At 41.4% G+C, this 14123-nt stretch overlaps 1 protein-coding gene across 1 annotated transcript; it reads left to right on the top strand.

Annotated features, from left to right (window-relative positions):
• The first annotated feature begins 4619 nt into the window (after positions 1-4619).
• Positions 4620-9563, top strand: LOC108936439 (microsomal glutathione S-transferase 1-like). The gene is made up of 4 exons (XM_018755786.1): positions 4620-4747; positions 5656-5799; positions 6908-7002; positions 8071-9563. The coding sequence occupies exons 2-4, from the start codon at positions 5683-5685 to the stop codon at positions 8249-8251; spliced, it is 393 nt and encodes a 130-aa protein (XP_018611302.1). The 5' UTR covers positions 4620-4747; positions 5656-5682; the 3' UTR covers positions 8252-9563.
• Positions 9564-14123: the final 4560 nt, after the last annotated feature.

The raw sequence follows: 14123 nt of genomic DNA, 5'->3' as shown, positions 1-14123 counted from the left end.
CAGCTCTTGAAGTGAACGAGCTGCAAGTCTCCAGCTAATGCTCTAATTGACCAAGGGAGTTTTTATCCCACAAAATGCAGTTCAACAATGAAATTTATAGCTAGACATAATACACTTCAGGGGCATGTTCAATGTGTGCGTAAATGAACTAAATTACACCACACTATGTAAAAACGCTGAGTTAAATGTAGCCCAGTGATTGATCTGTATGGCATAAAACAAGCAAGGCTATTTCAGCACAGCTTGCAAGTTTCATCTCTTTATGCCACTATTATGCAACTCATTTCCACTCAGATTTAAAATAATCACTTACAAGTGTACTACACTGCAGTGTTTTCTTTATGATCCAGTACATCAGTTAAGACCGTACCCTATAGTCCAGAGTCATCTCTGTAACCCAATAGACAGACGACTATTACAGAGGCAGGGACCTCTGTAGAGTTAGGAACATAATTGTTAAGTATGTGATGGCCGACGGTATTTGGGAAGCTCCTGAATTCCAGTTTATATCACAAAATGTCTATTTATCTATACTGTGGGCAGAGGGGGGCCAAAAATACTAGCCGCAGTACTCAAAGTGTTATACATAAATGTTGTGGGAGACATCAGACTTTCTTGAACATTGGAGCAGCATGTCCCCTGCTTTGACACTTTGCTGTGAGCCTGTAGCACAAGATGAGAAAGTAGAAAGTAGCTTTGATAGAAGCTGATCCCTTAGTTGCTGTTCATTCCAAATGTTGTGTTACAGGCTTATTTATTCCTCTGTTTTTCTTGTAGCATTTAAAGATGATGAAATATATGCTTTTTTCTACGACAGCTGTGCTCATTGTTAATACTGACTCGTGGACTCAACTCAGTTTTGGATAAGTGACGTTTGTATGAATAAAGCATTGCACACACTCGCCTTGATGTGTGGTACTCGCAGGGCCCAAGTGGGAAGGAGAATCAGGGAGGAGGGAAAGACATTGTCAGTGAAGAGACTTACTGAAGGTGTGTGATGGTACTTTACAATAATGAATGACACATATGAGCACGACGCACAGAGAAGCCCATCATATTGAGTCCCTATTATTAATCAGTGGGGAGTTTAAGGCAATAGTGTAAGAACTTGTCAGATCTAAGGGGAGACCAAAAATATTAGTAATGCTAGTATTCGGTAGAGTTATACACAGGTCTGCTTAGCTTTTTGCTGTGATGGAGAATGTGCCTCTCATCACTACCATCCACAAATACACGGGGCGTGTCTCCTCCATTAGGGGGAGGCTATGAAAACAACGAGAGAGTGTCGCACCCTGTCGTGAAAACAGAATACCAAGGCAGTATCTCCATCTCACAACAGTTTTCCAGAATGTTTTTTTGTAACCATCTTTTGAAGAAACACATCACTGTGGAGTACAATTAGTTATTGACCATTGTCTTTTGTGAAGAAAACTAAATTAAATGATGTTTGAATGAAACAAGTCCAGGTGGTGGGTCAACACCTGGGCAGAAATCTGATCGCTGGAATCTCTGTTTAATTAGCAAGGGGGTGTCATTTTGCATTGAAATGGAACTCACGTTTTGGAATCTGCGCACACCAAGATCCAAGAGCATCACTTACTTTGGAGTTGAAAAGTAACACAGTCACTTGCATATTTAGCCTGGTTGTTGATATCTGGGGGGTGTAGTGGTGCAGTGGGTTGGACCACAGTCCTGCTCTCTGGGGTTCAAGTCCTGCTTGGGGTGCCTTGCGATGGACTGGCGTCCTGTCCTGGGTGTGTCCCCTTCCCCCTCTGGCCTTATGCCCTATGTTACCGGGTAGGCTCTGGTTCCCTGCAACCCTGTATGGGACAAGCAGTTCTGAAAGTGTGTGTGTGTGTGTGTGTGTGTGTGTGTGTGTGTGTGTGTGTGTGTGTTGATATCTGCATCAAGGCATTACCAGAAAGGAGCCAAGCTGTTATTAATGTGGTAAATAATATCCAAATTTCCCAGACAGTCAGTGAATGTTTCTATATAATTCCTGAACCTTCAGCAGAACTACAGTATGTCCATTAAGTCTCCATGTCCTAAATACAGTGATTGCATAATGCTAAATGTATGCATGGAGGTAAATGTGGACACACTGGAGCATTCTGGAGACCACCGTGCACCTTTCCTTTCTTGCCCCCAAAAACGGCGTAGACGCCAGTTTCAATCAATAAAAAAACGTATGGAGCCTGGAACCTGTTTAGGAGGCTTTCAGTAATGAAATCAATACAAGCACTGGGCTTCTGGCATAGTGATCATTGGGAAGGCCGTAATTTAGTCAGCGCTGCCTTACACCCAGGGTATAAGCCCACTGCCATACAAAATCAATGGGAGGGTGTTGCATCCAGCATCCCAATTACTGTTGAAATGGTAGAGAAATCGATGCAAGTGTCTGCCATCACAATTCCTGGTGGGAAAGCGTGTTGCTGTTAATATGATTTTATCTTTCTTCAGTTTTGCCCCCCCCTTTGCAAAACATGTAAAATCACAGATTTTGGCAAAAGACTGATTAAAGCAGGGTGATCGAAAAGAACTGTGTGGAGGACTGGGGACAGCACAGCCTCCCATGCTGCGGACAGGTTTGCGTGAGTTAATTTGTAAACTGTTACCATGCGCCTCATGCATTACACATGAGCAGCCCCTGCAGCTAAGGCAGGGGGAATGGATGTAATGATGCATCTAGTATTCATTTGTGTAGTAGCCCCTCATATGCATATGTTACAGGCGACGATGTACTCCTTTGTTAGCCACAGGCCTTGTTCCCCAATTGTGTAGCTGGGCATGGCGATTAGGCATTGGCCTTATGATCTTCCAGAAAAGAAAGGGGGTAGTTGGGTGTTAATCAAACACTTTCCTGTCCACTTACAAACTAGATCATTCTTCTGTGCAGGCCTCACTATAACAAGGTTAAAATAACTTAAAATTAATCACAGTGCATGCTAACATGCTATATGCTCCTATTACAGAGCAAAAGAGTGTTTGGGTTTAATTAAAACAATTTTTAAATCAGCCTATTATTAATTGAGTCTACATGGTGTATGAAATTGTAACATTTAATTACAGCTAGTGTTTTATTACTAAGATAATTTTGCCCTTGCTGCACAATAAATAACAGTAGCACCAATGTTTTGATGTATTTCTGGTGCTGTTTTTATTAAAAATTCATAAGGTGCTTGATGTCTTGATTACAAAGAATTTCTGACCGGGAGGTTCTCAGTTCGCATGTAAGGACAGCCCAGAAACTCAGCCAGTACTGCTTTGGTTAATTTTACTTGTTTTCTATTTTCTTTTCATTTTTAATAATAATAAAAAAGATCACTTCTCATAATACCCAAAAGGAAAGTGAAAGGGACTAATAGGAAACTCAGAAGTGACAGAATGCTTTGTCTTCAGTCTTCCTGACACATACAAGTCTAATTTGGGTGCATCGACTGTTAATCGCTTCAAAGGAACAAAAAAAAGTGGAACTTTCCTGACCTTAGTAGAGACGCATGCCTTTCCAAATGATATAATTACAGCAGAGAATATGCCACTGCTTTGTGAGCTCAGGGTGCGACGAGACACTGGCATAAAGCGTGGCTCCGCACACGTGCACTCCATTTAATCTGACAGAGTTCTGCAAAACAAACTTCAAGGTGCACCCGCATGCCTCTCCTGTCACCCGCATCACATTTTAAACACACTGTCATGTCGAATCACTCATTTTCAAGACTGCATGCAAAATTCAGACATCCTGAACCTCAGCTCACACATAGCAGACACATTTTGGAATTCCACTTGACAAGATGGCACTTAGAGTCAGTTTGACACTCTGTACCTGGTGGTTTAATGCAGAGTAAAAATATATTAGTAAGTGAACACAAATGCATACAAATTGTCAAAATGTGGACATTTCTTTTGCAGCTAACAAATTCAGTTCACTGCATTTCATACAAGATGTCCTCATAAAGAGAGTGGAATGTATTATTTTTATTATGGTTATCATTGTTTAGTGGGTGCCTTTGTCAAGTTAGGTTTATGGAACAACAAGTTGTTTCCAGTTATTTGTCATTATTTTCTTAGTAGCTATGTTTGTGGGCATCCTAAAAAAAAAGGTCAAATTTTATTTTGGTTATTGGTCATGACGACTGAAATGACTGCACAGTGTGTTGCAGTTTACTGTACATTTTTGAAGTTTTACCAGGGTTATAAACACATTACTACTTTGATATAAACAAAATGAATAATGACATGTACATTTTCCTTTAACTAAACTAAAGTCTGGGATTTGGGATTTAAAGTCTGTGGAGAAAACGACATAGATAGAGTTCTAGTGTATTACTTTTCCAATTCACAGTAACACATTTGAATCAGTATGAAAACCAGGTAATGATTCACATGTGCAGAAATAAGGGAAACAGGACCTTACACACACAGCAATGATAAATATTTACACAGTCGCTACAGTCAGTAGTACTGTACTATACACTACAGTGCTGTACCACACTTTCACGTGTCACGAAATCATGTCTAAAGAAATCTGCGGTTTGTGTGTTCATGTTCTCTTATCTTGTACTAGTAGTTTTACTTCAACTTGCTGTAAGGGCAGTTAAACGTGCTTTTCCTGTTGCGAAAGACCTTTCTCCCTCCCCAAAGTTCAAAGTTGAAACTGCCTGGGGAATGAGTTTAAAACCTAAACCAAACCGAAGCAAAGCGTTTCACTGCTGCTGCCCGCAAGGAAAAAAGAAGTAGATTACGGTCTGTAAGTATTTTCAACAGTTCAAGTTTTCAAGAAACTAGTAAGAAATGCGAGCGGAGCTAGCAGAGCCTGTAACGAACCCCAGGATTTAGCTACTCAGTATCTGCAGGTTCTGCTGATGACCTAGCCACATCTCGTTTAAAATAATGTTGTCTGAGGGAGTATGACCTCTGTGTAGTACGGGGCTCTCTCTTACACACCTCAAATTGACAAATGTGTCTTTTTAATTACAGCAAATATTTAAAGTGGTTTGTCGTGAACAGTTCCCGTTCGGGCTCTGCCTTTAAAATTCCATTTTCTTCCCTCACTCCCTTGTATTATTTAGTTAAAAGAACCAGTACCACATAGTTTTTTCATGACGTGCACCGAATGCGTCAATATCACTTAGTGGTATTGATACGCGATGGCTTGGCACCTTTACCTTACAAAAGTAACTAGAATTTATAGCTGTATTGTTTAAAGTGAGGCAAATCGGAATGACGAGCGAAAAGTGCAGAGCAGTGTTAATACTCGTGTTTGGCCATTTGTGCAAGTGCTCGACCTGTGCTGTGGCGCGAAACTTCGGTCGCGAGCGTTCGGTCTGGCGCCAAAATTCGTTGTTTTTGTTCCACACAATGACTACTGCAAACAGCAGGACTGTGGCTTAAGAATCATGTAGGCAGGAACTCCAGGCCCTGGAGAGATGGACTCCGTGTAGCTGACTTCTTAAAATGCCATTGAACAGTAGGTCCAAACAAACCCGGCAATAATTTGAGTTGAGGAAATAAGAGCGGAGTTACAAACTGGGATGGCCTGGTCTCTCAGTTGGCCCCTGTGTGGTATGAGGATGTGTTGTTGTTATTCAGGCCCAGAGCCCTTGAGCCCTTCACCATGTGGCCAACTAACCTTTTGTAATTTGTTTTGTGCTTCAGGAACTTGAAGACAGAGAGATTGCAGGGATGTCACAGTTGGCAGAAAGTGAGGTTTTCCTGGCTTTCTGTACGTACGCCACCATCGTCATCCTCAAAATGTTGCTCATGGCTCCGCTGACAGCCTACTTTCGGATCACAAAAAAGGTATTGCATGTGGTGCCCGGTTTTGGTTAGCACTTTACAATTGTCCCTTGCAGCTCAGAAACAATTTCAACATGTTTCCTACAGAGCTTCCTAAGGACCTAAACAACATTTACATGTATTCAATCAGCTAACACTTTTCTCCAAAGGAACTTCCAATGTTAAGCTACTTGCAGTGATTTACCCATTTATTCAACAGGGTAATTTTTACCGGAGCAACGTTGGGTAAGTGCCTTGCTCAAGGCTGCTACAGCTGGAGGTGGGATTCAAATCTGGGTCCTTCAAGTGGAAGGGACAGTTGTAATCGCTGTGCCACCAGCTGCTACTTAAATGTCCTTGTTGATTATATAACTGCTCCTGAGGACAGGTACCCATAAGGCAGTAAATGCCTTAATAGCAGCTTTCCAAGATGCTGCCCTCCTGTGTGCCAGTACAACTGAAAAGGAAATTTTTGTGTGTTTGAAAGCTGAAGTATAGAATCCAGCAGGAGTTTTGGTTTAAAGAACTGGCGCCAGCTCTGTGAGGCTAATTTTCTGCAAGGTTTTTACTTTTACACACTTGTGCAAAGTGTGTGATGTAAATGCGGTGGCGCAGCGGGTTTGGCCGGGGCCTGCTCTGTGGTGGGTCTGGGGTTCGAGTCCTGCTTGCAACGACCTGGTGACCTGGTGTCCTGTCCAGGGTGTGTCCCGTCTCCCTGTCGCCCTGCGCCCTCCATTGTCAGGCTAGGCTCCGGTTTACTGCAGCCCTGCTCGGGACAAGTGGTTGTAGATGTGTGTGTGCCTGTGTGTGATGTAAATGTACAGAGGTGATATGGTCATTTTAGCTGTAGCCTTGCAATCAAAAAAACTGAGTTTAATCCCCAGTCCTGCAGTTGTACCCTTGCTGCCTAAATTAATGAATTATCAGTAGCTTACTGTACAAAACTCACCTTGTGAGTCATTTTGGTGAAAACTGTAAGTTACATGAATAAATGAAGGTGTAAAAACAATAAGCCATGTTAATTGCTATGCATAAAATAACTTGCTAAATTCCTGTTTTTCTGCACTGAATGAGAGGCATTTATACTTAAATGAAGAACTGATGGTGTGGCTATGTGTTTTGTTCTGTGAAGGTGTTTTCCAACCCAGAGGACACGTGGCTGGCTGCCAATGCAGAGGAGAAGAAGAAAATGCTATGTACAGATGAAGATGTTGAGCGGGTTAGAAGGTAGGGAGTCTCAGAGCACGTGGCACGATGTGTTTGAGAGGTGCGTGCACGTGCGTTTCTAGTATGTATCTCTTCTTTTGTACAAGTGGTGTACTTCAGTAGCATTTGTATTCTTACTGCTGCTTTGAGCAAAGCACTAACTTGTGTGTTCAAAGGAAGGCCTTCTGTACATGTCCTGGGTGATGAGAAATTTGTCATGACCAATCGTTTACAATTGCCACATACCTGCTGTTTGTAAAACACAATTTTATCAATAAGATGATTATGAATTAATTAGAATTATATACCGTATATTAGAATTAATTAGGAATTTATTGTTTAGCATTTATGAGAAGTTTTTTTTTTTTTTTTTTTTACATTGATTGTTCTTGATTATTAGTGTTGTATACATTTATTTATTTCGCAGACACTTTTCTCCAAAGCAACTTCCAGTGAACTCTATGTAGTGTTATCAGCCCACACACCTTATTCACCAAGGTGACTTGCACTGCGCACGAGGGTGCGGTGGCGCAGTGGGTTGGACTGGGCCCTGCTCTCCGGTGGATCTGGGGTTCAAGTCCCGCTTGGGGTGCCTTGCGACGGGCTGGCATCCAGTCCTGGGTGTGTCCCCTCCCCCTCCAGCCTTTTGCCCTGTCTTGCTGGGTTAGGCTCTGGCTCCCTGCGACCCTGTATGGGACAAGCAGTTTCAGATGATGGTGATGGATGGTGACTTGCACTGCTAGATACACTACTTACAATGGGTCACTCATCCATACATCAGTGAAACACACTCCCTCTGTCACTCAGACACTACGGTGGAACCTGAACAGCATGTCTTTGGACTGTGGGAGGAAACCCACGCAGGCACGGGGAGAACATGCAAATGCCACACAGACTGAGTAGGGATCAAACCCATGTCCTCTTGCATAACCCAGCTGCTGTGAGACAGCAGCACAACTTGCTGTGCCACCTGTAAATATACTCATTTGTTCAGTGATTGAGTAGTTTGTAATATTACTGTTGCTTACAAGGAAGTGTCATTTAGACCTGTTTGCAATTAACCAATTTCATTCTATACACTCGCTGAAGATGCCACCTGAACGACTTGGAGAACATCGTTCCCTTCCTCATGATTGGGCTGCTGTACTCCATCACTGGACCGGACCTCAGTACGGCACTCCTGCACTTCCGGGTCTTTGTGGATTCTCGAATTTTTCACACTGTTGCCTATCTGGCATGTCTCCCCCAGCCAAGTAGGGGTCTGTCGTAGATGGTGGGTATGGCTACGACCTTCTCCATGGCATACAGGGTCCTCACCAGCGTGCTGTACCTCTGAGTGGCTGAGGTGGAGGCCGTCCGCTTCATATCTGACTGCCACTTTGACGTGCGGCGCGCCTCCAACTAAAACATTTTGAACGTTGTCGGATAGGGAGGTGTTGATTGCAGGAATAAGAGTTGCACCTGGCAGAATCTACTGCAACTAATAAATATGTGGGGAAATTATTAATCAGGCTTAAGAGTTTTCCTTAACTGAAACCCCCCCTCCTATTGTGTCAACATCCGATTCTTCAAAACACGGTGGCCATTTCACAAACCTGCCTAACGTGTACTTCAAGGTCCTTCATCTGTTGAGGTGACCACCTTGGGATCCCGGCGTGTCAATACCTTGGTCAGATCTAATCAGGACCAGCACATCAGTTTCCCAACTGCAAGGTGGACATTGACTTTTCCATAAAACGGTGGTGTCAGTGAGTCTTCAGGTCCTGTTCTTCAGCCACCACAGGGCAGGTTCTTAATGTCCATGTTTAATTAGAGATGTAAACACAGGGGGTAAACAAATGGGTTTTTCTTTGAGTGTGGTGTGCTCAGCTCTCGCTGTTGTCTTCCAGCCTGAGAAATGGTGGCACTAATTGGGTTATTGTTAATCTTGCAGTTGTTGCTGTAGCTGAGCTGCACAATGATGTTTAAATGTCCCTTTAAATGTGATACATCTACTCCCCCTTAATAATACCACTGCCTTTTTCCTCTGATGTGCATGAGGTGACTCTCCACAACGGCATCTTGAATTTAAATAACAATGTATCGTTCTGTATCCTTTTCATTTTACTGAAATGGCTTTTTGGCATATTTCTGAATATTATACCTTTGTTTCTTCTTAAGGCATAATAATAAGATATTTTAAATGGGTTAGCAGCACAAATTAATATTAACTGTGACTAGTCCTCTTGGATGTCTTTAGCTATCCTGCGTTTGTAATGCCGGTAGAGTTTACTTTTTTGGGCGATTAGTTGGATGTACCCTAAATATGTCACAATTTTAGGTTTCATTTCTTTCACATAATGTTTAAATTATTTATTAATCTCCACTAATAAATAATCTCCTGTTACCTAGAAGAAATTTTACTTAATCTGGTCTGGTAATTACATGTATTCTTGTCGTGAAATTCTGTCCCACTGCACTTGAACAGGTTATTTTTGTCCAGTAGGGGGAGACATATTAAAACCCAAAATTTTCCCTTTATTGGACAGTAACAAATAAGCAGTAGGTACTGCAAATTAATGTACTTTTAAATGTAATGTTTTGCACCATGATCTTCCTAATTTATGTAGATACATTTACACTACATTTCATTTGATATTGGTCAAAATTCATTTGATTATTAAATTCTGCTATCTAATTTCCATGAAATACATGAGTGGTTTCTTTGAGTCGAATTTGACTGAACAGCACTTCCTTAGCTTACTAGTCAACAGAAATTTACACGGATCCAAATCGATAATGATTTTTGTCATATATTCCTTTGCATGTTGTGCATTTGCATTCATATCGAAAGAGCAGCTTTGGGAAGTATGTTCATATTACTTGACAAACAGTTACAGCTACGCTGCAGTTACACTGGTCAGGATGTTTCAGAGTGTGATCAGCGGGTGTCTTGTACTGGCATCGAAGTGATGAATGATCAATGCCACCTCGGTGATGGCGGTTGACAACATCTAAGTTCTGCCTCCCTCAGAAATGACCCGGACGGTAGACTACTATACGCCATTGTTGGCCTGTACCTACTGAACATGCTGCCTGTATGAGGCAATGCTAGGGGCACGCAAACTTAAGCAACTTGCTTTTAGGATCATATTTCTGGGGTGTGGGCTTGCTCAAGGATGTGCTATTTCTCAGCTAGTCAAGCATGTGAAGGCATGAGAGAAGCTCTACTCTGCACTCTAATCAGTCGTCTCCATCACCCTGCTGCACTGTTGCGTCAAACTCACCCCCCATACCCATCCCCATTTTGTGAAGAATCCTTTAAATGGAGGATAAATGAAAGAGTCATTAATTCTCCTCCCTAGCTAAATTATGACACTGATTTTTGAAGTATTAACTGGCTTTTCCATCCTGTGATAACTGAAATCATGTCTGCCGGTAGACACCGGATGTGGTTACTTATTCGTTGGAGCTATATTTTACTTTAGTTTATCGTGTAAAATAAATGTAACTAAACTAGGCTAGAAGAGACTGTTTATATGTTTTCTCCACACTGTTAGCTACACTTCTCAAACCTGAATGTAAGAGCTGAATTGTAGCTTAAAAGTGACTTCATAAGCTGCTTCTTATCTATCAATAATGGTAGATTTATGGCTCACTGCTCCACTTCAGATCTATGTGTTTCTCCTTTCCACGAATTCTGTCTGTGCCCTTGCGACGTCATTCCTTGCATCAGATCCCACATCTTCTATGTTCCATCAGTCCTGCTATTATATGCATTCTGGCTCCTTCCCCTCTAAGGTACCAGCTTTGATATCAGCATTAATTAGTGCAATGGGAGCGTAGTTTCGTTTGACCCGAGAAGTTGAAAGACCGAAGACCCATCAGACATGACTGCTGCATGTTACACAAATGCAGATGGAAAGCAGGGCACAGCAATTATGTATTAATAAATCCCATTAAAGCACTATTGAAGGCTATTGAATGCGTTTCCCTTGGTTACTAGGGCTTGATTATGTATAATGCGTTTGCGGGGGATAATGAAGCCAGTTAATTCTGAACTGATTAGTTTGGATAGTTCCTTATGCAGCAGCATTGCAAAATGGAGGCAAGTTGTTGTTGCACACTGTGGGGTGAAAGCTGGATATACATTCCTCAGATGTGCTCAGTACATTATTGTAAGGCTTGTTAGCTGGACAAGGACTTAATTAGGCAAAACTCCAAAGTCACTCCCTGCTGGCGCTGAGGTAGGGTGCAGATTTATATTGCGCGATTATTCCTGGCTTGTGTAAAATTAATGAGTGGTTTACAGGAATCCAATGCTCGGGTGGCAGAGTAAATGATAAATCAATTGGAGATTGAGTTAATATGTTTGCTACTCACAACGTTAATTTCACTGGTAGTCTTTGGTGGAGGTCTTGGCACCTCACTCTCAAACAGTTCCGCGGGAAACACTCATTTCAGCCGGCGCTCAAACCTCAGTCACGCAACTTGCTCTACTTGCTTTGGTCTGCAATATAATATGACTGACATGAATGTGTGAAGTATATATTTGCACAAGTTTAAACTTAAGTGGGCCTCGTAATAAAGCCAAAACCCAGACATACCTGGAAGTAATGCATTTATCGACTTCTGGAAACTGCTTGGAGTATTTGAGGGGAAAAAAAGTTTCTCTGGCTACAGCTATGAATTATACTGGCTATAATAATTTCCTGGCATGATTAATTAGTGTATAGCTTAATGCCTGTTAGTCTTTGCAATGTAGAACTATATATACATATACCTATGCATGTGCATAAACATACATACAGTAAATAAAGGGAAGTGAAAAGATGTCTGCAATAATTTAAAAAAATGTTCAGAAAAACATTGTGGATACTTTTTGACTTAAGGTACCCTTGTATATGACTGTCTCTTGCTTTCTCTCTACATATATATGTGTGTGCATGTGTGTATATGACAATGAATGCTGTAGAGAGTTAAAAACTGCTTTTACATTTTCCAGTTTTCCATTCAGTAAAGTATATGGTTTTCTTATGTCTCTTTAGCAAAATCTTTCATCAGTTTCTCTGGCTTTTCATTTTGCCTCCTGTGAAACTAGAGCCACAGAGGCAAACCACGCTCATGTAAGTTCAGTATTAGTGCCACACAAAGTCATGCTGTACAAGGGTCTTCTGTTTACCACACTGCATGAACCTGTGCAGCTCACCTTGTCTTACATTGGACTTCATATGTTTAGGTCATTCGCTGAACCACAGTTTCCTCGTGTCATCATTGACATTAACGTATTCTCAAGTGCTGCAATGAATACATTCGAACACACAACCATCAGGTGCACATTCATAACTGACCAGAGGTACAGTGGATGAACATGGATGAACATGCACCTGGAAACCTTCAGTGGAGAAGCAAGGGTTCCAGCCCATCCCTTCTGTTGAGCTAGTCCTCTTGTGTTGTGATTTTGCTCTCCTTGGTCCTGATGTAAGGCCTACAGGCTGTCTGCTCTGTATGGGGTGCTACCCTTCTCAGTCTTTTTATCCAACTACCAAGGCCCTGTAAAATAACATGGATGGATCCCATCCCAGTGACCGCTCATCATACATTTCAGTTTCAGTCTTGTGAGAACAGATTGCTTATGCTGACCCCAGTGATTTGAGCCTGGTGATTACGGTAGGCAATTTAAATGCTATTGATTTAACCTTCTCGCAGTTGTAATTGAACCCGGAAAACCAGGGCCTTGTCTCCCTGCTGAACTAGATTGCACTGCCAGCCATGGCACCTTGGATTGCATGGGTGGGCGAGGGGGTAACAGAGGCAGGGGACAATCAATAAGCAGTTTGTCATGGTAACTGTGGAACTGTTCAATTAACATCCATGGCTGGATGAGGGGGAATTTATGTAGGAGCGAAGGCATTATTTATTTTACAGTATTATAAATGAGCTGTCCTAAACACTCTGTGGCGAGTTCCGTACAGAGGTTTCTGAAACTTTGCCAGGAGCATTTCACCCGTACATTTCACAGGAAAAATGTGGTAGCGTATTTTCTCGTAGTGTTATGAAAGCATGCACTGCATTTTTGCATTGTACATCATTATAGCCCCGTTTCGCAAAAGACCTTGACACACCCTCAAAAGCTGCGTATAATTTTCATTAAAAAAGTAATACTTTTTTATGAGTATTATTGTGGATGCTTTTTCACTTGCTCTCATATAAGCTAATTTAACACTTATATTGGCTACAGTAAGTCTTGTTAGGTATCTCTGGCTGTTCTTGACATTTCTGAATGATTATGCATTATGTAAGATAATGATTACTACTTTTTTAAGCTACCAGGTACTCAATAGCACATGAAGGTGCCGGAGAGGTCCTCCATTAGTGTTTCCTTTCAACGTTAACAGATGATGTAATATAACTGTAATGAATTAATAATTTGCATTTGAGTTTTGCCTGTATTCATAGCAATTGCTATGAATAACTCAAAATCAACTGAAAGACACGAGCTGTACTTATATCTTTCATGCTCCATCTGTATAAACCATCCTTCCTGAAGATGGGAATTTTTGTAATTTAATATTTTAGAGATCTAATTGAAGCCACACTTCCTCTCCAGGTAGTTCACTATATCTTCCCGACATATTCAAAAAGAGCAGAACCTTTAGAATAAAGTGTTTTCTTATTAAATTTTATTATCATAATTTGTGCATGTCAAAGCCTCCACTCTCTTTGTCTCTGAGGAGATCATTCAGTGGAGCAGATCACTCTTGTTTCACTGGTGTTCATAACTGGACATGCAATGAGATACAGTATGTTTTCTTACAATCATGTGCAGTTTAAAGTAGGAATAATCTGGGTTCACAGTCCGTAGCAGTTAACTAGTTGGCCTAACTAGAACAGGGTACCTGTTTTTTCTTGATTTGTGAAACGATGACTCGAGGTAATTTTTAGTCTAAACAAAGTCATGTGTAACCACAAAACAAAGAGAAACTTGGAAGCATCACACATACTTTGTTCCTAATTACGTAAATGGCTGTTCTACCAGCAGGTACCAATTTATTCCTTGCTTTTGAAAACAAAGCAGAATCTTTTCCTGTATATTAGATTCACGTACTCAGACAGAAAGTCTTTCAAACAATGCACACAACTGTAAAAGCTGTAAGCTGTGC

This window comes from Scleropages formosus, chromosome 24 (genome assembly GCF_900964775.1).
Source record: "Scleropages formosus chromosome 24, fSclFor1.1, whole genome shotgun sequence".
Lineage (NCBI taxonomy): Eukaryota > Metazoa > Chordata > Actinopteri > Osteoglossiformes > Osteoglossidae > Scleropages > Scleropages formosus.
Note: the sequence above shows the minus strand (reverse complement) of the source record. Positions and strands in the feature narration are given on the sequence as shown.